General features: G+C 47.0%; 1 protein-coding gene across 2 annotated transcripts in view; it reads right to left on the bottom strand.

The window, feature by feature from the left end:
• The window catches only part of ASIC2 (acid sensing ion channel subunit 2), a gene marked incomplete at both ends in the record, with an annotated part of 1,119,632 nt that overhangs the window by 55,252 nt on the left and 1,038,490 nt on the right, over window positions 1-25,890 (bottom strand). For both annotated transcript variants that reach the window (XM_080712309.1, XM_080712308.1), the window contains one exon: window positions 13,239-13,366. In XM_080712309.1, the coding sequence (XP_080568435.1) occupies window positions 13,239-13,366 (128 nt within the window). The remainder of the gene's footprint in view (window positions 1-13,238; window positions 13,367-25,890) is intronic.

The raw sequence follows: 25,890 nt of genomic DNA on the forward strand, positions 1-25,890 counted from the left end.
CGCCCCTCCCTGGCTGGGCTTGCTACCTGTGCTGGCTTTCTGCAGGCCTGGGGTGGAGACTAGGAGGTGCCCCGTTCAGTTCGGTTCAGTCCAATTCAGTGCCATTCAATGTACACTGGCAGAGTATGGACTCAGCACACAGATAAGTGCTGGCTGTGAACAAAAGTAAGTCTAACTTCCAGAGACAGATACATAACAAATGAAAGACCTGGACGTGCCGTACTTGTCTTGACAGTGGGCAGGCAGCTCTGACTCTCCAAACCCATGAGTGACAACCCAGTGATGCAGCCCAGAATCTGGGGGCATCGAGAAAGGGAGAGGGGACTGTGGCTTTAGGAATTATGGAGCAGTTCTAGACAGCTGTCGATCACATGGCCTGATCAACCCAACCCCATCTATCAATCCCTACCAACCACTGAGCTAACAAAGCCCACCCCATGTGGGTGAAGGACAGACATGGTGATGGGCACCAATGGAACACACAGACCCTTCAGTGACCTTTGGGGAGTGTGGTCTCCAGCCCTAGGCCTGGGGGAGAGAAAGAAGTGATTCCAAAAACAAATGTCTTTACAAAGGCTCTTAGAACCACAGGACTCTTCCCCAGGTGCTGGTGCAGGAGTAGGGTGTGGCGGTGGAGGCTGAGTGCAGGGGAAGGCATTGCAGGACCAGTGTGGGGGCAGGGGAAGCTGGCCCTGGCTGCAAGGAGCAGGCCACCCCTCCCCGTGCCTTATGTGAGCCTGTCATGTTCAAACCATAAGACATAATTGCAAATATCTGCATTATGCACATCATTAAAAAATTGCACAATTAATGCAGGAATAAGCAAAAACATTCTTGCTATAAATATTTCAGGGATTCCCCCCCCACCCAATGAAAAATCTTTCTGCATACTCAAAATTCTGTCCCCTCTTTTAGAATGCCATGCACCTCTGTACAACTTTTCTGGGTGCTAATATGCATGCATGTGCATTTATAAAAATATAGTTCAGTGTGGGGGTACTTTTCATACAGACAGGAACACATTATATGTATTATTATGCATTTTGCTTTTTTCACCTACCACTATATCTTGGAAAATTTCCCCAGAGGACCTGCAGATCTTCCTTGCTGCTTTAATTGTTGCTGAAGTTTGGAGGAATGAATATGCATCTTCTCTCTTTAATTTAATCATCCAATTGATGAACATGTAAGTTGTTTGTATATATACTGCAATACTGGGGATGGAACCCAGGGGTATTCTAAATCCGAGCTACACCCCCAGCCCTATTTTTTATTTTGAAAAAGGGTCTCACTGAGTTACAAAGGGTCTCACTAAGTAGCTGAAGCTGTCTGCAAACTGTGATCCTCCTGTCTCAGCCTCCCAAATGTTGGGATTACAAGCGTGTGCCACCACGCCTGGCTGTTTGTATATTTTTGCTCATACAAACAGTGCTGTAGAGAGATCTCCATTGGCACTTCTTGGTATATATGTGCATTTATGTCTTGGGGCCAGATTCCAAGAAGTGAAACTGCTAGGTTGAGGGAATGCCTGTTTTTAATTTTAATGGATCTTGTCCACTCCCCAACCATCCCTTAGCTCAACAGCACCTACCAATTGACACCCCCTCCGCCGTGATTTCATCTCTCCTTTCCAGGGACTGGTGGCTCCTTTGTTGGGGTCCAGCTTCCTTTGACTCCTCTGTGCTCCCTTTGGTTGTCCTAAGAACCTTTCTGCCAGTTGTCACCCAAATATGTCAAAGGCACACTTTTAGGACCCAGTGCTATCTCAAAACAGGGCAGATAATCTGGGGAGTGATGACCCTCATTTCAGAATGATTTTTTCTTCCACAAGAGGATCTGCTGCAGGGTTTGAAGCAAGTAGTTAGCCAATAATGATTAGGTCAGCCATTCATTAATTTACTCATTCATTCATTCATTCATTCATTCTAGTTTACAGTGTGAGGCTCCTGCTAGTTACTACAGAGTCTTTACTTTCAAAGGACATTATCTTCTTGGCCAGCAAGACATTCAAATCACTTGTATGATTTTTTAATAGTCAGCTGGGCTGGGTGTGGTGGAGCATGCATGTAATCCCAGTACTTGGGAGGCTGAGTCAGGAGGACTGCAGGTTGGAGGCTTTCCTCAGCAACTTAGTAAGACCCTGTTTCAAAGAAAAAAAATTAAAAAGGGCTGGGGGCGTAGCTCAGAAGTAGAACATGCCTAGGTTTAATTTCCAGTAAAAAAAAAAAAAAAAGCCAGTTGGCTTCTGTCTAAATGGTTTAAATGCAAACAACAAGAATAGGAAGTAAAGAATGGAATCAGGGAGAGAAGAAAAGAGAGAGAATATCAGGAGGTGAGAGACCAGAGGTGCTTCGGGGATAGACCAGTCTAAAAGACCAGCAGTAAGATTTACTAGCCACAGAGAATGATTACTGGTGCTGTCCAGCCTCTTTGTCAAAACATAAACAAATACAAAGACTTCTCTGGCCCTGGGAAACGGTTGTCGTCAAATGTGAAGGAGGGAATAGGAAAGAGATGTCTTTTTCAGGTACCCTCTTCTCGTGCCCTTGCCAAGGGAGTGACAGCCAGCAGGCTTGTTTGTATTCTTTCCTTCATTACGGTTGATATCTCTGAAAGATTTGTGTGGGATTATTTAACCTTCCCAGTTGGCAAGAGACAGATGAAACGGCTTTTAGCTTCTGTATGAGAAGTGTCCTTTACAGATTTTCTTTCCCCTAATAAAAAAAAAGTCAGAAGCCAAGGCCACACTGCTCAGAGTTCAGACAGAGAAGTGCTCATGAATCAAAAGATAACATGGTACTGGGCAGCAGGACCCAACCAAGGAATGTTCTGATGTATTAACTTGTCTCCTGAGTAAGATAAAGTAGGTGAATCAATAGACATTAGGCTTCCTTTCCTCTGCCTGGGTCCATGGAAGAAAGGAGCCATTCAGAGATAAGCAACCATATTTTGATGTAGGAGCTAACACAGAGGGTGCAGGAGCATGGGCTCTGCCTGGACGGATGCCAGCGAGGGTGGACATCACCAAAGGGTGGTGACTTTGGGCCCAGGCCGGGGCTGCCATGTTAGTTAGTGCCTTTCTAGTGTACCCCTGTTTCCATGTATTCAATAAAAGAATCTTCCCCCTCTTCTGTTTTTAGTTCCTCGTTCTAAGACTGTGTAAATCTCATCTGAAGGTTAAAGAGAACTTAAATGGACTGTAAATTATTGAAGCTAGCCTTCAGAGATCACTCTGTAATATTCTATCTACCCACCCTTCCATCTCGGAATGATATGAACTAATATTTTCCTTTAAGTTTACAGTGTAGTGGGGGCATTTTACATAGATAGATGCAGTTCTTGATTCCACAACTGATAGTTGACTGAGCGGTTGGCTGCCTCTCCTGATGGACTGGAGGCTCTGAGAAGAGCCAGGCCAGTCTCTTTCACTGCTGTGTCCTCTAACACGGTGCCCGGCACATGGGAGATGTCACTGAGTGAATCGGCATGAAGCGATCAAGGAGTAGGGCTGGAAGAAGGCTCAAGGCTTCTTCCTCAAAGAAGAGGGAGGCACTGTGTGGAAAGGGTGGGATCAGAGGGTGTGTGGGCTCAAGCAGTGGCACAGGGCATCAGGATAGCTGAACCAGGATGTGGAATTTAGATTTCATCGTATGGGTTGGGGAAGACATTGATGGGTATCTAGTGGGTGATTCATGATAATGTTTTATCTCTCATGCATTTATTTATTCATTGCATTCAATAAAATTATCAATCATCTTCTCTATGTAAGCTGCTGTGTAAAAGGCTGAGACATAAATAACAGAAATAAGATAGAGTCGTATGCCAAAGAGGTTCCCAATCTGGTAGTGAAGATAGCTAAGTAAACACATGAGTCTAGTGGATACATTTGGTGGTAGAGAGCCCCACAGAATACTCTAGGATGGCTTTCTGGAGGAGGCACATTTGGGCTGAATCATGCAGGAAAAACACACGTGACTTAGGTGAAGAAAGGGTGGGAAGGGTGTTGCTGGCAAAGGGAGAGACAAGTGCAAGTCGCATGTGGTGCTCAGGAGCAAGGTGGTGTGAGGTGGCTGGTCTGTTGTGAGGGAGGTGGGGGAGTAGAGAGAGGCTTTACTGAATAGGGAGGCAGAAGCTGAACCAGGAAGGTCTGTGAAGAAATCCCTCGACTTCATCTTGCTAATGAGGGAGGAAGAGGCTCTGAGCCCTTCCTTCCTTCCTTCCTTCCTTCCTTCCTTCCTTCCTTCCTTCCTTCCTTCTTTACTTCCGTCCGTCCTTCCTTCCTTCCTTCCTTCCTTTCTCCCTCCCTCCCTCCCTTCCTCTTCCCCCTCTTTCTCTTAAGAAAGATCACATTGATGCTGAGAGTTAATCAAAGAGGGTCAGGATGGACAGAAGGGAGCCCATCAAGGAAGCCACTGTGGTTACCCAGGTGAGGAATCATGAAGAACTGAATGAAAGCAGTGTGTGGGATGGGGGAGAATGATAGCTAGCATTCACTGGGCACTTACTGTATGCCACGAACTGTTCACAGGCATTTTGTATGTGAACTCAGCCCTCCAGTTACCTTCTGAGGAAGGAGCCATCACTACTCCTGTTTTACAGATAAGAAGAAGGCATGAGGTGTCACATATAGAAAATATGGATTTGTCCTCAGGCCATTTATAGGGTTGAGGAATCTACAGGGAGCAGCAGTTTGGAGGTGTGGATGTGAAGACTGATGAAGAAGATGAGGAAGATATGAGACTGCTAATTTGAGATGTCCCTGGGAGACCAAGGGAGTTGGCGATGCCCATGGGACTCCAAGGGAGATGCCCCTGGGACGCTAAAAGAGTTTTAAATGTCCATGGGACTTCAAGGCAGATGTTCACTAAACTCTAACTAAGAGAGTTTTAGATGTCCCTGGTATTCCAAGGAAGATGTCCCTGGGACCCCAGGAGAGTTTGAGATGTCCATGAGATTATAAGGGGAGCCAGTTCAGCATTGTACCATCTGATTGTTATTGCTGGAGCTCAGGAAAGATGTTTGAGGTAGCAATCTTGGAGTCATAGGAAAGGATTAGCTCCTTTAAAGAGATGGTAGATGGAATAGAAGACAAAAACATCATCCCAGAGTATCCAACATGCAAGGGTGGACAGGGATAAGATTGCTTATATTGCTTATGAAGGAAACCAAGACAGAGAGTGCTGAGAAGTGAGTGGAAGACCAGACAATAGGAGCCAAGAGTGTGTCAGGGAAGACATGGGCAATAGTCCACATGCTGCTGAGAACCAAGGGGGGAGGAAGAGAAAAGTGGAGGGTCCTTATGGACAAAGCTTTTGTGGGCAACCTTGATGAAGAAAGGTTTCAGAGGCATGCTGGAGGTAGGATGGGAAGTAAAGGGAGGGGAGGAAAGGCACACAGGCAATTGCAGAGACCTCTTTGGGATGTCTGTTAGGAAGAAAGGCAGAAGGAGAGGCTGTGAGGTAGAGGGGAGGTGAGGTAAAGAATGACTTTAATCTCCTATGACAGGCATAATTTATTAATTCATTAATTAACTGCAGTAGTGGGAATTGAATTCAGGGGCTTTCTACCTCTGAGCTACACCCCAACCCAATTTTCTTTATTTTGAAACAGGGTTTAAAAAATTGCTGAGGCTGGCCTGGAACCTATGATCCTCCTGTCTCAGCCTCCCAAGTACTGGGATTACAGGTATATACTACTATGCCCAATGATTTGGGTATATTTTACATGATTCAGTTTTACGTTCTTCCAACAGAGCTGGGCACAAGTACTCATCCTGGCCAATCAAGATTCTTTTAAGGAAGGCTTCTCATCCTCTGCCATCACTTCCATCTTGAGAAAAACAAGCTCATATTGTATAGGAAAAACATGGTAGAACCTGACTCTTAGCAAGACCACCTGGGGACCCACAGATACTTCTACTTTAGAGGCTGAGTGGCAATAAGTGATTAAGTAGCTAAGCTGGTAGATGCTTAATTGATTCTTGTTTTCAATCTCTTTGTGTGAAGCAATGCACCCTGCCGATGTGAAGGGAGTGGCCACACCACAGGCCTCCTGGAACTTCCCCAGTACTTCAATGAGGTGGAACTGGATGCTGCCATATTTATGTGATTCCAGCTTTGGCAGTTTGGAAGTCACTGAAGGCATGTATAATAAACTCTCTCTCTTTTCCCTTGAAAAAATAAACAACAACTGGGCAAACCTCCATTTCTAATGGGGACTGTGAAACAGATATTAAGGACCATGGACTGGCTGTCAAGTTGACAAATGAGTCTCCTCTTTTGAAAGGCACTTAGGAAGTTGAATTTGGAAGCTTGTGAGGCGCTGTCACAGGCAGACAGTAGGGACCCTATCCAACAGCTGGGCCTTTTTATTTTGGGGTGGGGTGGGAGATACTGTTTCTTGTTGTAAGCCACAGTGGGAAGCCCTCCAAATGTTGAAAACATGGCCAACCTACATCAAAGGCAGGGGCTGAGGCTTTTGCAGGAGCCAACTGGGCACAGGCATCCTGCCAAAGACCTAATTGGGGCTGGTAGGACCTAAGCATTTATATTTACCCTTATTTACAGCCTCAGACAGGTTGGTGGGCCGCTGTTGGATGTGGGTGTGTGGTGTGACTATGCGATTTTTTCAAGGCACTTTAGATACAGCCAAGTGAGTGACCATCATAAGGTCCAGGCTATAGAATGGGAGGATTTCTCATTCTCCATAGTTCCAGGCTGACAGTGGAAAGGATTCTTAGTGAGAATGAAATGCCTCTGGGCAGGGACATCCAAACCCTGGCTCCTCGAGGCATTTCTGAGACCATCAAATATAACCTAGGGTCCAGTTTTTCAGGGAATTTTCCTGGATAATGAAATCAACCACCCAGAATCTCCAGATTTGTTCCCAGGCCCATGGAGAAGTATAAGAAAAGTGGTTGAATAAATATTTGATGAGTACATAGATAAACATGTGGAAAACAAGAAGAATCACCACCAGGATACGAGGAGGGAGTAGGAGAAGATGGAAGACTTCTAACACTAGCTCATGACTGGCAGTCCCACCAGCACGCACAACCACCTGAAGTTAGGGCCAAAGAGTCTGACTGCTGATATCAATGTTGACCATGGTTGGTGCAGTGGTCTTGCCATGTGAGCACCCCAGCTTTGAACTTTCTCCCATGTGCACTCATTCATTTAGTCCTCCCCAAATTCTGTCTCTAATTCTCTAATTAGTTCATGCACACTCATCTACACAGATGGCTTCCAGATCTATCTCTGCAGCCCCGCCCCTTTCATGAGCTTTTGATTTGGTCAGGATCTCTAAGTTTGTGGATAGATATGTTAAGGGCATCACTGACCATCACAACCTAGTTTAACAGCCTCAGAAAAAGGCGAGCTCTTGCGGAAGATTTTAATAAGAGTTTGAGTGATGGGGGGTGTCAAGGAGAGCATTAGGGTACAGCTAATGTGGCTGTCTATTCCTAACTTCAATAATGTATTCTTCTTGAGCTCATTTGTAAGCAAGGTTCTGGGGGTATAGAATCCAAAAGACACAATCCTTGCCCTCTTCTTAGAGGCCGTGGCCTTTGAGCAGCATCAGATGGCATGAATGGGCCTATGCCAGGTGGAGGAGCCAAGGGAGGAACTGTGGGCAGCAGGAACAGCAGGTGCAGACATGGAAGAGCCTGAAGGGTTTGGTGGGTGGTTCTATGTCACAGGAATGTGGGGTCCATACGGGCTAATCACAGGTAGATGATGAGGCTGAAGAGGTCATCAGGGCCCTTGGAACCATTCTAAAGGGTCTGGATTTTTGCAAGTTACAGGCAGTCCTGGAATGTAAGGGTTTTAAGTCTGGTAGAGAATGCATCCATGATTCAGGCTAAGGAAGGAACAAGACCGAGGGGGAGGGTGGTCGGAGTCTCTCTTGTAGAGCTTTAGGACCGCTCTCTACCTCCCCACCCAACTCCTCACTAGCAGGAGCCCAGGCTCTTTCTCTCAGGCCTGGGGAGGATTTTATCTCACATCCCTGTTGCTCTTTCCCTCAACAGTATCAGGTGGCACAGAGGAGACCGTGAGCAGCCGGCAGAGCAGAGAGTGAGTGCCACGCAGCTGTTGGACAACTTCTGGGTGGTTCCTGGGTTCCTGGGTGGACACAGGCAGGAACCCTCAGGCCATGAACACTGGAGACCTTCTAAGGCCATCTAAAACATTCCTGCCATTCCACAAAGGGGAAAACTGAGACCCAGAAAGGAAGGTGACCTGTCCAAACTCCCATGGCACAATCAGGATCAGATGCAGGCCCCTGGGCTTGTGGCCTGCTTTGTCTTCTGCAGCACGGGGCAGCTTGGTTTCTCTGAGTTTAGGGTAAGAAAAGAAAAGGCCCACTGGCTGTCCGCTCCCTGGATCAGCTCCCAGTGCACTCTCCCCAGAGAGTCTGTGGGAGTTACAACCATGCAGCCTGGTGGAGCAGAAAGAACACGGGCCTGGGAACCCGATAGATTTGGGCTTGAAGCCCAGCCCGGCTCCTTCCCTAGCTATATGACCTTGAGCAAGTTACTTAACCATGAAGTTTTGTCATCTGGAAAGTGGAGATAATACCTCGCCTGTGGAGCTGTGGAGGGGGATTAAGTGAGATAGGGCACGTCAAGGGTCTCTGCGGCACCGTGCCTGGCAGGTGGTATACGCTCACTCACTCGCTATTTTTCTACCCCTTCAGGGATACCCCACTGCCTGTCTCTTTGGTGTGGAGGCCCTGGAACCATGGAGGGGCCTCCATAGCAGCTGAGCTAGCCAGGGCAGCATTTCTCAGGTTGTCCAGGAAGGTAGGAACATACCTTGACTTAACTGAGTTTAGACAAATACAGGTTTGATTATTTATGGTACTGGGGATTGAAGCCTGAGCTACAGCCCCCTTTCCCAGCCCTTTTATTTTAAAGTTTTATTTTGCTTTTTTTTTTTTTTTCCGGGTCTGGGGATGGAACCCAGGGGCATCTGACCTCCAAGCTACACCCCCTGCCCTATTTTTTAATCTTTATTTTGAAACTGGGTCTCACTGAGTTGCAGAGGGCCTCATTAAGTAGCTGAGGTTGTCTGTGAACCGTGATCCTCCACGTCTCAACTTCCCGAATGCTGGGATTACAAGTGTGCGCCACCATGCCTGACTAAAGTTTTATTTTGAAACAGGGTCTCACTAAGTCGCTGAGGATCTTGCTAAATTGCTGAGGCTGACCTCAGACCTGTGATCCTCCTGACTCAGCATCTCAGGTACTAGGATTACAGGTGTGTGCCACCCCACCTGGCTACAAGTGCAGATTTTATTTATTTATTTATTTGACTTATTTAATTTATTTTGCAGTACTGGGAATTGAATCCAGGGGTATTCTACCTCTGAGCTATGCCCCAGCCCTATTTTTATTCCTTTTATTTTTTTTGAAAAAGGATCTCACTAAGTTGCAGAGAGCCTCAATAAATAGCAGAGGCTGGCTGAGAACCTGCGATCCTCCTGTCTCAGCTTCCCAAGTACTGGGATTATAGGCATGCACCACCACACCTGGCTGCAAATGCAGATTTTAAAAAGCAATCTTTCAGCTTGTTTACAGCTCAAGAGTGTTTTATTTTCCTTTTGGATTGCAAAAATAAAATCATCCCAAAGCGGTGTGTGTGTGTGTGTGTGTGTGTGTGTGTGTGTGTGTGTGTGTATGAGAGGATTTTTTCAAAAGGACTTTTCCATTCACAGCATGGTTCCTTTAAGTCACCAGTTTCTCTTTGAGGCTTTTATCCTGGGGTGGATTTTCCTAACATGATTCACACCAGCCTGCTAGGACAGGGCTTTCTGCTCCCCACTGCCCTGTCGCCCTGGCCCTGTTGGAAGGCTTCCTGGAGTTGGGCGCTGAGGCTGCAGAATCTTGGATTGAGAGCACCATCGCTGCCATATTTCACCTACATGCCATCGATTGTAAGATGCACCATGACTAGATGTGCCGCCAAGAAAGAAAACCACTGTCCAGTGTCCCTGGAAGATCTGATAGTAAAACAAATCTGTATTTCAAAACTGTCAAAACGTGGGGGAGACTGAAACGCAGCGCCTGAGCTCCAGGGTCAGCTGGGTGGGTTTGTACACGGCAGGCGAGAGCACACAAACAGGAGTTAATCTGCAAACCACACTTGGCTGGATGTCGTTTCCCCTTTGATAAAGGGAACGTGAATCCCGAGGTTCTGTGAGGGCAGAGAGGGAGCTGGTTTCTTCTGCCACAGCCTCCTCCTTCATAGGTGTTCAACACACATTCGCTGGGCGAATAAACTAAACAAGCTACATTATCAAAGAAGTGGAAGGAGCAGAAAAGAAAATGAATCATTCATAATTCCCCTACTGTGGGCATTTTGGCTTATTTCCTTCAAGTCTTATTGCCTATGAATATGGTCTTTTATATATATGTAAACATAATGTATTATTAGATTTAGCTCCGGGATGTGTTTTTGTATTTCTCTATTAATATAAATGAAATGATGAAATGAGACGATGCGGAAATGCTTTGAAGGCTGTAAAATGTTTAACAAATATCTTATTATTAGTTATAATAATCATAGAAATACAGGGTATGAATGAGGCTGATTTGCTGAGAGTATACTTCAAAGCAGACAGCGAATCTGCCCTCTGCAGCTGGGAATGCGTTCTGTTTCTTCATCCTGATCGCCATGGGGAGTCCCTTGGCTTCAAATTGGAAAGAGAAATGGAGACTTAAGCCTTCTTAGAAATCATCAGCTCTTATCCCTATCCAGCCCAGAAATTTCTTCCATATCACAAATGGAGAGTACGCGGGGGTCGGGGAAGACAAGCGAATCTTTCAGGCTGATGAACAGTAGTGGTCTCTGAATACTTTCTCCTCTTCAACCTTTGTTAGTGGGGGAAAAGTTACCCCTCAAATTTCAAAAAATGCTGTTTGCTTACTCGGCGTGCTAATAGCAATGTGGAAAGTTTGCGTCATAAGGCAGCAGTGGTAGGCATAGTCCACAAAACTCAAAGTCAGACTTGCTTTGAACAAATAAAAAATTTACCTTAAAATTTTTTTTAGGTACTGAGGATTAAACCCAGAGGCATTCCACCTCCTAGCTATACTCTCAGCTCTTTTTATTTTTGTTTTGAAATAGGGTCTCACTAGGTTGCTAAGGGTCTTGCTAAGTTACTGAGGCTGGCTTTGAACCTGCATTTTCTCCTGTCTCAGCCTCTCAAGTACTAAAATTTCAGGCATGTGCCACCACACCCAGCTAAAAATTAATTTTTAAGTAGTCCAAGAATTTATATGCACATGTACTGATCTAACCTGTCCTGGTTCTTGGAAGGGCTGTGGGTTTGCTCACATTGCACAGGGTGTGCTGACAAAGGTCTCTTCCTGGCCACACTTTAGCCAGGTTTCCCCTTGTCCTCAATGTTGGCCTATGGATACTCAAACAGATACTAACACAATTTCTAGCAGTTCGAGGCTGTATCTGCAGGGTGACACTAGCTCATCCCCTTTAAAAGTGCCTGCCTGAGAAAACTTAGAGTTGTCAGAAGAATGTACTGTCTGTTCTGGCCAAGACCTGAGCATCAAGCCAACCAGTTAGCAAACTGGGTGGCTTTCACAAGCCAACGCCCCTTCCTGTTCTCTGTAGTTTTCACCTCCCTGACTCTGCTCAGACCCCGCCCCCCTTCTCTCTTTCTCCCTGGAAATCTCCCAGGTACCTTTGTCAAATCTAAGTTGAGCCGGACCCTTCTCCCTATTGCATTAGCAGATTGCCCAAGGAAATCTGCCTTTACCATGTGGACTAGTGTCTGGCTCTGTTTATCTTTGATGGTACTCAAGAGCCCCCAAGGCTTGTAGCTCAGGCTCCAGGCTCATCTACGCAAACTGTCCATCTGCCTGCCTTTCCTGGGTAATGTATGTTCTCACTCTTCCCAGCTCTCAAATCCTCAGCCTTAAACTCACCCCCTGCCACCTGTCTCTCACTCTTCTTCGTTGTCCTCAAGGGAACACATTTCTGGTTGCACTATTAGTTTGCATCTTGCTCACCCATGGGCACCCCTATTTCTGCTCCTGCCGCCTGCCTCGTCTCTGGGGCCGGTAGGGGGCAGGCTAAGTTCCTAGCACCAGTACTCCTGCCTCAAAGCCATCCTTAGGCGCCCCTGCTGTGGGCCGGCCTCGGCCTTCATCACTTGCCTGGCGTGCGTGCCGGGCATGGGGTGTGAGGCTGACACCAGGAATACTTTTCCAAAGACTCAAAAACACAGCTTGCTTACAGATTTATAACCAGTTTTAATGCAGATTATTGCTGTATAAAACGGCTAAACAGCCTTTGATCAGAATCAAATGAAAGATGGCATTTTGAGCCAAATTTTTAAAACAAGCCAAGTATAACATCTTTCCTGGCTACCCTGTCCTCGTTCTCCCCAACGCTCCGGTCTCACAGCTCAGGGCCTCCCTCCACGCACCGATGTCACTCTGCCTGGAGCCTTCCCTGCAAATCACCTTGGGTGATCTGTCTGGGGATGCCATCACTGTCCCAGTCTCTCTGGCTTTTATTCTAGGTAAAGCAGAGGACAACAATCCAGGAGAGAAGAAAAAGAAATAGTGCCGGTGTCTCTCCTTTGAGACATTGTCCTGCTTTGAGACTTCTGCTCCACTGAGAGTTTGCAAGCTCTCCCTTCTGAGAGGTAAAACCTGTTTCAGAGGTGAGGTGGTGCCAGCCCTATCTCCAGGGACCTGCAAAGTCCACATGGCAGTCCTAGCACGCTGGGCGGGCCCCTCCCTAAGGCTACATCAAAAGCAGGAGCCCTGTGATGGGGAGGGACACCACCATCCCTTTTCTTTTTGTAGGCTGCTTTGAGTGGCATTAAAAACACAAGTGAGGAGACTATCCAATCCTGGCCGGCGGTTTCCCTTCACATCCATTGGGGAAAAAATTAAGTTAACTTGCTCAGAAAGTCTACCACGACAGAATATTCTGGCAAAAACATTCTCAACCAATTCAGTGACAAAGCAAATAAGCTGAGTGCTTCTTACATGCAATTCTAGGAACCAGCTGGTGGCACAGGAGACCCAGAGGCGGCCATCCTGCATCTTCCTCCAATTTCAAGGTCAAGCCCTTCCCCAGCTTCATTCCTGCCCTCTAGTGGATTCAGAAACTTCTGGAAGTGGGAATTTCCCTCCTGCTCCTCCTGCCTCTGCACGTGGCAGGGGTGGGCCGAGGACCAGCAGTCTGGGGCCTCAGGGGACTTACCCTCTGCTCCTGTGTGGCCACAAAGGTCTGGAACCCAGGCGCCACCCCAAAGCCCAGCTCTTGGATGAAGGGCGGCTCCGACTGACTGTGGATCTGAACTTTCACTCCTGCTTCAAACGTCGTCTCCTCTGAAAGAACAAAGCAGGGCAGAGCCTGGGTCAGCGACAGCTTTGGCTCGTGGGGTCCTAGGGTTGGAAAGCTCAAGGAGATGCTGAAAAGTCAAGTGGTAAAGAGAATAATAATAATGTCCGTGTCCTCAGCACTGGGAACTGAGCCTGTGACCTCACAGGGGAGTGGGGACATCACAGGTAAGATTAAGCTAAAGGTCTCTCTCCATCTGGGCTTATGCAGTTGAGTCCAGCACAGGCATGGAGGGTCTGGTGCAAAGGAGACAGGAGGTACAGAGTTAGAGTGGATGGAACCATGCTATGCTGCTGGTTCTGGAGATGGAGAAAGAGCCAGGAGCCAAGGGATGGAGGCAGTTTCTAGAAGCTGGAGACAGCAGGTCAGTGGATTTCCTCTGAGAGCCTCCAAAAGGAACAGCCTAGCCAATACCTTGATTTTACTGAGCCTGGTGAAACCCATCCCAGACCTCTGACCTCAGGATTTTAAGAGAGCAAATCTGTGTTGTTTATAGCTACTATATTTGTATTAATCTGTTACGGTAGCGAAGGGACACTAATCATTGGTAAGTCAGGTCAATTAGATCGACTCCCTGCCTTTGTAGCCAAATCTGTAGAATGGAATGTGGCGCATGCTTGAAATGCCAGCATTTGGGAGGCTGAGACAGGAGGATCGAGGTTCGCAGGCAGCCTCAGGTACTTAGTGAGGCCCTTTGCAACTCAGTGAGACCCTGTTTCAAAATAAAGAATAAAACACAGGGCTGGGGGTGTAGCTTGGAGGTAGAATGCCCTTGGGTTCCATGCCCAGTACAAAAAAAAAAAAAATTTAACAAGGCCAGCTCCCTCCCTGCCTCCTGGTACATTATTTGAAACTATTTATTTATTTATTTATTCATTATTTATAGTGGTGATTGAACACAGAGGCATTTTACCTGTAAGCAAACCTCCCGGCCCTTATTTTTTTTTTAAATTTTAAAACAGGGTTTCATTCAGTTGCTTAGGGTCTTGCTAAGTTACTAAGGCTGTCTTTGAACTTGTGATCTTCCTTTCTCAGCCTCCCAAGTACTGGGATTCCAGGAGCGAATGGCTCCTTTGAAGCTCTTTTGTTTACTAACTTCTCTGCTGGGCTTGGAGCTAAAGGCGTGGATACCAGGAGGAGGGAAACGGGATGAGGCAGTAGTGGAGATGAAAGTGCAGGGCTTGCTCCTACATCAAGGGGCTGCAGGAGACAGCAGCCTGAGTAGACGCTCCCCGTCCAGTCCCTCCTTTTCCTCCTCAGGTAGGAGGAATGGCTCTTGGCATTGATAGGGGGCAGAGCCTAGCCACCTATATGTTGTGCTCACAATTGGTGGAAAATGAGCACAGGGGACTGTATCGGCCTTTGCTGGACTCCCCCACACACTTTCTGTACCCTCTCTAAATAACCTGCAGGATGAGCTTCCAAGCTTGATTTCTCTTTGTGTCTCTGGCTCTCTCTCTCTTGAGCCAGGTTCCTTAACTCAGCCTGCTCCACCCTTGCTCTGGCAGCCCTCTGCTTGGTGGCACTAAGTAATTATGCCCTCTGAGGATGCCTGGATTAGTTGCTATTGGTCCCCCTTGGGCACCATATAACTGCATCTCCTGCTGCCTGGAACTGCTACCCTGGCCATTGCTGTAATTGCTACTTCAGTCCCCCCAGCTCCACCTGAGGAAACTCCTTCTCTGGGTTCCTTGTAGCTTCTACAGGGGGTTGCTAGGTCTGCTACCACACCCTGCGACCATCCCCTATCTGACTGTCTCCTTCCTCAGGCTGCTGCACCATCAGGCCAAGTGCTGGGCTTTTTCTCTCTGGGTCTTGAAGGTCCTGCATGAGGCCAGGCACAGTGGACACTCAGGGGATGCCGAATGAATGAATGAATGAATGAATGAATGAGAGATTCAGAATAAAGCCCTTATTCATGGGCAAGGCCAATGTGGAGTCCACATTAAGAAATATTCTAAAAGAAAAGAGTAGGGAGAGGATGGGTAAAAGCAGGAATGAGAGACGATGGAGCAGGAGTTCAGGCATAGAGAAGGGGATGTGTCAGTATCTCGGCCATGACTTGGGGCAGGTTTGGGGACACTTCAAAGCTGGCACAGAAGAGGAAGTCTGGGATGGAAGGGATGGGGCCGGCTGTGGGAATGGGCCAGACCTCTAGGAAGCCCAGGAGCTCTGGCCAAGGCAGGTGTGGCAGGGGTGGGAGACAGTGGGGAGCGGGGTGGGGGCCCAAGGGTCAGGTGTGCTTGGGGAGGAAGGTCCAGTGGGCAGATGGGCTGGGGGGAAAGATAGGCGGGGCTTTCTATTGCCCCCTTCTCACCTAGGCCAGGTCCCGGCCCACAGGAAGGTCTTTAGTGAAGGTTTTCAATCCAGGAGGAGGACTTGGGGAGAGGGATGGCTGAGTGAAAGGAGGGGTTGAGCAGTCAGCTCTGTTTCCTAATGTCTGCCCAGGAGAGAGAACGAGGAGCTGGAGGAACAGACTCTGATAGGGAAAAGGAGCGTGCATGGCGTGATGTGGAGATTACAGGGAGGCCTGTGCTGGGGGAACTGAAAACGAGTTCAGTGAGCCATGGGAGGGGACTGGAGAGGTGCCAAGACTTGTTTTCCAGAGCTGGTTGAAGCGGTGTGCCCATATACAACCGAGCTTAGGAGACCTTATAGCCAGCACGATGGACTCAAAAGAGCGGACCTGTGGCTGAGAAGAAGAAATGAGAAATGAAGCCTTTTTGCTGGAAACGCTGTGAATAATGGACGAAACAGATAGCTTGGCATGCCTCTCCCTGCGAGAACCACCCAAGGCCAATCCGACGGGGATAGGGGTGTGGAAGAGATGCTAGCTTATTCCAGAAGCAGCAGAGTAAAACCCCAAAGCAACTTCATTTCTTTACAAACATCCAGTGATTAGACAGAAGGTGCAGAAGAAGGTGATGGCTCAGGGTTCTGCTCTTTTTAGAATAGCACTGTCCAGGGAGACTTTCTCAAAGAAGGAACTATACCATAATCTGCACTGTCCCTGCTAGCCATGGGCCCTGCAATGTGGCCAGTGCGACCGAGCACCTGGGTTTTTCATTTGAATTAATTTAACTAAATGGACACTGTGCCCATGTGGCTAGTGGGTATCTCACCAGACAGCGCAGTTCTAGAACACCCAGCTGTGAGCAGACACCAGAAGGTGGCAAGGTCACCGTGTCTTCCTAAGCAGGTGCCCTGCGGGGCCCTGGTGACTCAGGCGGGATTCTGGGCAGTAGAACTGCATATACACGATCAGACATGGCTGCGGTCCCTGATCCCCAGCCCTGCTTTTCCCAAGGCACTTATTCCTGCTTCTCCAGATAGACTTGGCTTCTTCTATTCCTTTTTAGAATTGCCTGTGGCTTCCCTCTGTGGATGGTTCTCTAGGGTGATTGTGAACAGCAGCCCCTCTGGCCTCTATCCTCACATCCATCCCTTCATTTCCTGGATGTGGTACATTATTGAAAACCAGGTTACCAAACACAGACCATTAGAACCAGAGGCAGCCGCAGACCATCAGTAAAGGAAGTCTTCAAGCTAGCGTGGACGTTACACTGAGCCGGGGATCTCAGATTGCAGCTTCCTGGTGATCACTCCTGGGAACACTGATTCAGTCACCCTGGGTGGAGCCCAGGGATCCTGGTATATGTTATCTGAGGTTATTGGGCAAATAGAGATCTAGACCAGAGAGGAGAAACACCTGGCTCAAGGTCACACAGCAGGTTGAGACCAGAGCAGAAGCTCAAAGCCTTGTCTCTTGATTGTTAATCCAGCACCTCCAACCCCACCAGGAATGGCTGATTTAGTGTGAGCAGATGCCTGTGTTCAGAGCTCTGGGGAACGAGGAAAGGGAAGTATCTTCTTCATTGTCATATTCCTATGTCTCCCAGCACAGTGGCTGGCACAGAGAAGAGCTCCACAAGTGTCAAATCATGCAAACAAGTGGAAATTCTCCGGTGCACGTCTGCCGTTCCCTGCCTTCTGACCTGTGCTGGGTCTGTCTGGGCTCTACTGGACCCTGAGAAGCATGAGCAGTCTGCATGCAGCTCAGGAGGTCTTCAATTATAACGACAGTGATAACTGGAGACATCCACATAACTTGTGGGTCCTAGTGCAAAATAAAAATGTGGACCCTTTGGTTAAAAAAAATCTTTAAACAATAGATTGTTAGAATCATTTTATAAAAACAAATGAAAGGTCTTCCATCTGGTGCGCACAGAGCCTTAAAACATGCCTATGGTCCCTGGGAGTAGAGGTTCCCATGTGACTGACCCTGGAGCCCTGCAGTGGTGCTGGGCAGCGTGCACACATCTTCATCTTGCTCTCAGGACTAGGCACTCCACACTGAGTTCCTTCAAAGAGTGCAGACCCCTAGTGCAGGGAGGGCTTTGTTTATACATCATGCACACCAGGATTTAAAGCCCCAGAGAGAGGAGAAAGAGCAGAGAAGAAAGGAAAACTACTACATACACAGAGTCAGAAGCCCTTGTTAATTGGGACCAAACCGAAACCCAGACAGCTGAACAGGAATGATCCCACTGAATCAAAAGGAGCTGGGTGAGCAGAGTCCCTCCCGCAGCAGCTGGACTGGTCCTTCCAGCACTTTTCAGGAGCATGGGCAAAGCACGCACAGGGTGAGATCCACCTGGGAAGGCGTTTTCTGCGCGTGCAGCAAGGATTTGGAAGCTCCGCAGGAGGAGATGGGAGCAGTGGGCAGAATGCATAATGGGCCAGGGAAAGTACGTGGCAATAAAGGAAGCTTAAATCTTTAATCTTTGCAAATTACAGGAAACACGCCGAGGAAATAAAGGCTGGAGAGAAGGAGGAAGAAAAGCTTCTCTGAAAAGCCGGGGGAATTTTCTAGGCTCAGGCAAGGGACGTGTTGCTACAAAAACGATCGTGTTTTGCACAAAGCCGATTTTATAACAGTGGCTGGGTGAGAGGCTAGCTTGGAAGGAGAGAGGGCCGGGGGCCCGGCTGCGTTAGAGGGGTGTCCCATGGCGCAGGAGGGGCCTGTGCAGGACAGCTGTGGCTCGTGCCCCTCCCCCACGCCCCGCTTTACCCCGGGATCTGACTTGCAGGGACGTTGCTGATGGACCCCCTTGCCTGCTACCTTCTGCTTGGGGTCAGTCAATGGTGGACTACATAGGAAACTGGAGAGAAAGAACAGAGTCAGCCTGGGATGGTTAATAACTCTATTTGCTGGGTCATTGTAGAAGACCTGTTTTGAGGGCCTGAAGGTTTGGGGAGAGTTCCATACTGTTCTTTCTGGCTTTGCTCCCCTGTTCCTAGGGATACAAATAAATGTCTCTTTCAGGATACTTTTCTAAGCCTGACCCATCCCTCTGTAAGTAGGCTGATTAATCTTTTCTCCAATTACCTTGTTTGGGGGTGCTTTTGATTTCCTGTGTGGGTCCAGGTCGGTAGAGTTCTCCATGGGCTCTCACTTAACTCTGGCCCCTTTGTGTCACAGAAGGACAGCTGTTACGTTTGGGAGGTGATAGGATCTCACCTGTGGATTAGCCCATTGATGGATTCATAACTTATGGGGCTATTGGGAGGTGGTAGAAACTTTGGGGGGTAGCTAGAGGAGGCAGGTCATTCGGGGCATGCCTTGGAAGGGCGTCTTGGAACCCTGGACCCTTTTGGCTCTCTGTCTGCTTCCTGGCCCCTGTGAGGTGAGCATCTTTGCGCTGCCACCTGTTCCCTGCCGTGATGTCCCCTGTCACCACAGACCCAGAAACAACAGAGCCAGCGACCATGGGCGGAAACCTCTGAAACCATGGGCCAAAACAAATACTTTCTCTTTTTAAGTTGATTTTCTCATAGTGGCAGAAAGCTCACACACCTGCTTATCACATCTGTGAAATGAGTTAACCTGCTAAAGGAGTAGAATTGCCTGGTCTCTGTCACAGGAATAAGTGAGGGTCTGAAAAAATAATGCCAGTGAAGTACCTTATACACTGTAGGCCATGTGCCCATGTAGGGGAGGGATGCAGTAATGCTAGGTCTCGGTTATGCAACAAGAAATATGGCTATGCTTACATTCCTGCTAAACAGAATATTTGCAAAACATATATTAGTGAAGGCACTGTGTGTAGAGTTGGGTCTAATCTTATTACAAAAAGATTTGTCCCAAAGATCCTTTAAATAATGTGATTTTCCGGGCGTGGTGGCACACGCTTGTAATCCCTGCGCTTGGGAGGCGGAGACAGGAGGATCGCGCAGGTTCGAAGCCAGCCGCGCTGGCTTGAGACCCTGTTTACAAATAAAAATATAAAATAGGTCTGGGAGTGTAGCTCGGAGGTAGAAGGGCTTCCAGGAAACCCAGTACCACCAAAATAAATAAATAAATAAATAAATAAATAAATAAATAAATAGTTTTTGCTAGTGCATTCAGGCTCAAAGATTATAAATTACTTGATAAAAAGGCTGATGGTCCTGGGTGGGAGACCACCATACAGGAAACACCACCCTGAAGAGCCATCAGAGAGGGCCATGTCTCTGAAGCAATAGGGGAGTCAGAAAGAAGGAAAAGATTCTATTTTTATACACTGACCTCAGAAGTACAATCAGATTGCTGAGTGGATCATGGACTATATAGACTGTGATGTGACTACAGATTACAAAATCCATCCAAAGCAGGTGGGGTGATGCTGGAGAACTTTTTTTGTGGTACTGGGGATGGAGCCCAGGGGCATTCTACCTCCAAACTACACCCCAGTCCTAGTTTTTAGTCTTTTTGTATTTTTTTTGAAACAGGGTTCCACTGAATTGCGAAGGACCTTGCTAAGTAGCTGATGCAGTCCATGAACCGTGATCCTCTGCTCCCAGCCTTCCGAATGCTGGGATTATAAGCGTGCACCACCACGCCTGGCTTGGAGAACTCTTTTGATGTTGGGAGGCGTCCTTAGCTTTCCACATGGTGGAACGCAGTGGGCTAGATCAGAAATTCTGACATGGAATTTGCACCTGAATGATATAAAGATCCTTCACAGTGCAGATTCAGGGTGGTGGCTGAGATTTGGCATGTCTAATCATTTTTTCAGGTCAGGCTGATGCTCCTGGTCAAAGGACCACACTTTGAGTAGCAGGCGAACACCTATGCTTTAGCAAAATATACCACCAGGCCCTCAGTGATTTGGCCTCTATCTAGCTGCCCGCACACCTTGGGATATTCTTGGCTTTGTTCCTCGTTCCCTTTCCTCTGCTGGGGACCCCCCCCCCCCACACACACACATACACACACCATCACCCAGCAACCTGGCAGACATGCTTGAGACTAGGGCCAAAGCGGCTTCCTCTCTGAAGCTTGCTTGAGATACTCTTTTCCTCCCTCCTAGACCTGACTATCACTTCCTTTTGCTCTCCATCTATCTTCTATTATAGCACTTGATGACACTTAATTATTTACATGTTCGCTTAGCAGCCTGCAGATGTCTGTCTCTCCTTAGGCGCTTTATATGAAAGCTGCTGGGTGAATGGGTTTTCACCTACTATATTTGTAGTATATAGCATTCCCTAGATAATCCCCAGATTGTGAACTCTGCAAACCTGGGTCCATACCTCTGGAGTGTTTAGCACATAGTAGGTGCTCCATGGAGATTTATTAGAGGACTGGATCTCTAGGAGTGGGTCTGTTTCATCAGCTTCCTAGGTCCTGTCTTTGGACCAATGCCTGGACGGTGGGGGTGTTAATAAGATCACACATATTTTCTGCACAGCATTAAGAATGTGCATTAAACAGGTCATCCCAAATGATAAAAGCCAGGCTGCTCAGTAGATGCCCGCTCCAAATGGTGCTTCTAATTTATGACATCTTTTCCCCAGAGTCCTCAGGCACCTTGTGGAGTGCCCACTCAGCATGGAAGCCCAGTCCAAGAGAAAGTATCACATCTTAGCCGGCTACTGTGGGTCCCTGTGTCCTGGACTCTCAGCATTCAGGCCAGAGCCTACATGTCGCATTCTGGGGAGGTCTTTAGAATCTGGCAAAATGACAAGAGTTTTCCCTGGGAGCGGAGATGTTGGAGAAACCATAGCAACCATCAGCATCCACTCTTGTCATGTGCCATTTGTAATGGGGGCAAGGAAACGTGTTACCCTTGATAGCTGCTCAGGCCTCCCAGCTATGTTGAAAATTTATGATTATTTTTAATTTGACTTTTATTTTTCATCAAAGAAATCTATGTACATAATTTAAAAAGCCAAATGGCACCACAAGGCTTTTAATGAAAAGCATCAGTTTCCTGCTCCACCTCTCCCTACCCCCGAGTCCCACCCCTCGGAGGCAAGAACTCTCAACTCACTGTTCCTGTGGTTTCTTCTCGTGTTCATGCTCCCATTTCCACAGGCGTCAACGGCTTGGCAGTTGTTTCTTGGTTGCAACATTTTTAGATATTTTCTATTGAATTCTTACCATGGAAGATGAAGATACTGGCTTCTTTTATGGAGGCATCCCACTTTATTTCCTGTCCCTTCACCCTCTCAACATGGGCATACGATATTTTGGCTCCAGCAGTGTCCAACTCTCACATGACTATATATACATTGCTCACAGTCCAGACTTATATGATGGTTTTGATCTCTTTTTTGTAAAACGATTTTTTTCTGTGTTTTTGTTTGTTTGGTTTGCTTTGCTTTGCCTTTTCTGGTTTGTTTGGCTTGCTAGCTCCTCTCAATAGAGACCCCAGGCCCTAGGGCAGACCTGGGAAACCCCTCTCCAAGTCGGACCAGTGTGGACGAGCCGCTTTCAGGTCTCCTGCTCAGCTGGCATCTGGGTTCTTCTCTTTGTCCACTTCTAGGAATCTCCCTGGGCCAGATACCCTGTCTCCAGGATCTTATGATCTGTGATCCGTGATTCTCTTTATTGGTTTATTCTCCCAGCCTCTAGTAACTTCCAGAAAATGTCTATCTGGGAGATATTTTTTTGGAACCAAATTCTACCCTCACCTTTCGTTTATATTTTGCTTCATATAGAATTCTGTCCTAAAAAAAAAAAAAAATCAAACTCCCTTTCCTCCCAGATATGCAAAGGCATTGTACCACTGTCTGTCTGCTGCCTTTAGAATCATGTCTGTCCAGAAGCCCTGGGCCATTCTGATTTGAGCCCCAGGTATGCAACTATATATTTTTCTTTCCAGAACATTTTAATATTCTCTCTTCATTTCCATTAGAAATATTTCCCCGAATTTTACAAGAACGTTTCTGGGGTTGATTGTTTTGTCAGTATTTCAGGCAGGATGTGGTGAGTACTTTCACTGTGGAAGATCATGCACTTGGGTTGAGAATTTCGGTTATATCAGTTCTTTCACAATGTCCTCAATCCATTCTCTTGGTTTTGTTATTCTAGAACATCTAATAGTAGAATGTTAGATTTTCTGGATTGATTCTCTAATTTTCATACTTTTTTCCTCCCATTTTCCATCTGTTTGTCTTCTTTTTTTATGTTTTTGGTGAGTTCCTCAATTCCAATCCTTTTATAGATTGTCTTTAATATCTGCAATCATATTTTTAATTTACATTTTTCTTCTCCGAATGTTTCTTTTTAATAGCATCCTGTGCTTGTGTTTATGGCTGTGGTGTTGTCTTTCATCTCCCTCAAACATTTAAATTAAATCATGTTGGTGTTTTCATCTGCTTCCTACATTTACTTTTTACTTATTAAACCCTTATATATTGCCTAATATTACCAAGTACTTTTCTAACACATTATATATTAACTCATTTCAATCCACCTAACACCACTATAGAGTAGATAACATTATTTCTGACTTAGAGACGATGAAACTGAGGCTCAGAGAGGTCAAATAACTTGCCCAACATTGCACAGTTGGTAAGTGTCATAGTTGGGGTTTGAACCTAGGAAGCCTGGTTCTGTGGTTTGCACTATTAACCATAGTCTCTATCTCACAGTTTTTTTTTTTGTTTGTTTTTGTTTGGTTTCTTTCCTGTTACTGGTTTCCCCCAAATGTCTGACTGTGTGGCTGTCCATTCATGGTTAAGGGGTACTTCAAGGCTGCACGGTCCTTCCTTGTGGGCTTGGGGACTTATGCTAAGCCTAACTAGAGCATTTGGTCTGAGGCCTCCTGACATGTGGGTCTTTTTTTTTTGGTGGTACTGGGGGTGGAACCCAGGGGCTTTCTACCTCTGGGCTATACTCCCAGACCTATTTTATATTTTATTTGTTAACAGGGTCTCACTAAGTTGCTGAGAGCCTCACTAAGTAGCTGAGGCTGGCTTCGAACCTGTGCGATCCTCCTGTCTCAGCCTCCCAAGCGCTGGGCTATCTGTGGGTCTTTTCACTTGAGCTTGTTGACTTCTCCGGGAAGGAACTTCCCAAACTTCTGCTTTGGGTAGAATAGATGGCTTTGGCTGAGGAGCTCCTTGTTCCCTAAGCAGAATCCTGCCTCCTCTCCATGTTTTCTGTTTATCATCTCACCATTCCCTCAGCTGCGCCTGGCCTCCCCAAGTCCAGAGTCTCTGTTTCCACATTACCTTCTGCTGGGGCAGGAGAGATATTTGTCCAGTTGCTTTGGGCCGTGGGAGGATATCTGAGGACCCAATGTGTCTAAATAAACCCTCTAGTCTTAGCTGCGCCCCGTATGCTCTTCCTCAGCAGCTTCTAAGGCCTCCAGCTCCTGATTCTGCTTGGGAGTTCTCTGGAGAGACAATGGTGGGGCCTTTCCTGCCTTCTCCCATGCAGGTCCTCATTTTCCAGCCTCCTCTATCCTGCCATGTCAGCAACCACTCATGCGTATTTCCCACCTTCCCAGTGTTTGCCGCGGTCGTGGTCCTGGGGGGGCTCATATTAAAAGAAAAGAACCTTTGAGTATCATGATACAGAGCCTCTCACAAATGCAATGTTCCATCACGTGTTTATAATCAGAAGTCTAGACTGTCAGTTTCTCCAGAGCTCGGAGGCTCTGCAGACTCATCATGAGCTCTGTCTACTATCCCAGGAAAAAGGAGAGGATGCTCAGATGCTCAGAGTTGGTCTCTGAGGTGGACATAACCACTCAACCACAGAACCAACACTTTTCATCTCAATAACCGCCCCCCCCCCCAAATCTGATAGTTTCCAAACCCAGGGTTCCTCGGGGATGTCCACAGTTGCCTATAGGAAGCAAGGGAGGGAGCAACCCGGGATCCTCATCTCCAGTTGAACCACGACAGCACCTGTTTTATATATGGAAACGGCTGTAGCTTTCATTCAATATAATGATTTTTCCCTTAAAAAATAAAAGAACAAATCGGAGAGGAGGGCGGCCACAGCCCTATCATTAAGCGCCATTCCGGCTCCAGCGACGTCGCCGAGCCTTCTCGAGCTGTTCTCACGAGCTGCTTTTCCAATCCCAGTTTGAACATTATAGGACTTTAGAAGAGGGAGCATCACTTTGGGGTTCCAACGTGGGCTTTGAGCTTGATTCAACGACTTAACCAGGTGTGCACCCCGGGAACTTACTCAACCTCAATGGGCCCTGGTTTCTTCCTCTTTCGATGGCGACTTTAACACCTTGTTAGCAGGAGATCTGGGGAGACTCCCGGGCAGGGTTCATGATACAGAGCAGTTGCTCAGGAGAGTTCGTTTCTCCCCTCCCCTGGCCCTGGGAGTATGCACAATTCCAACATTTTTTTTTCTCAACAAATATTTATTGCCCTGTTGTACATCAGTTCAAGACCTTTGGGGATTTATGTTTTAGTGAGAGGAAACAGACGATAATAAATAGTTAAGTAAAGCACGTATGGTATAGTTGAAGATGATACCTATCATGAAAATAAGGATGATATCAGCAGATGGGGAGGGATAAAGGGTTGGTGGGGTTACAATTTAAAATTTTTTTGTGTGTGGTACTAGGGATTAAGTCCAGGGGCAGTCTACCTTTGAGCAATACCTCCAGCCCTTATTTATTTATTTATTTATTTATTTGTTTGTTTGTTTGGAAACAGGTCTCACTCTGTTGCTGAGGCTGTCCTCAAACGTGCGATCCTCCTGTCTCAGCCTCCCAAGTACTGGGGTTACAGGCAAGTGCCACAATGCCCGGCTACAATTTTAAACAGAGTAGTCAAGGGTGGGCCTCACTGAGAAGGCGGTATTTGAGCAAAAGCTGAATAGGGGAGGCAATTTGCCACATGGGAATCTGAGTAAGGAATTCTAGGTAGAGGGACTAGCAAACACAGATGTCCTAAGAGATTCATGTCCTGGAGTATTCGAGAAGCATCAGGATAGCCAGTATAGTAAGAGTTAACAGGCAGGGAGTAAGAGGTGACAAGCCCGGATGATTAACAGGGCCTGATCTTTACCCTTATTATAGCACAGATTTTAAAAGTAATTCCTCTGCTCAAAAATATATCCAGTATCATATTACATTCATGCATACTTAACTCTAGCATTTGGGAAAATCAGGCAGATTATATTTGATTATAGAAAGCGTATCTGACATTGAAATGATGAGAAATAGAAGGAGTTGGGAACGGGAAGGCCCTCCTTATGGTCTTTCCAACT

This window comes from Muscardinus avellanarius (assembly GCF_963383645.1).
Source record: "Muscardinus avellanarius genome assembly, chromosome: 16".
Classification (NCBI taxonomy): domain Eukaryota; kingdom Metazoa; phylum Chordata; class Mammalia; order Rodentia; family Gliridae; genus Muscardinus; species Muscardinus avellanarius.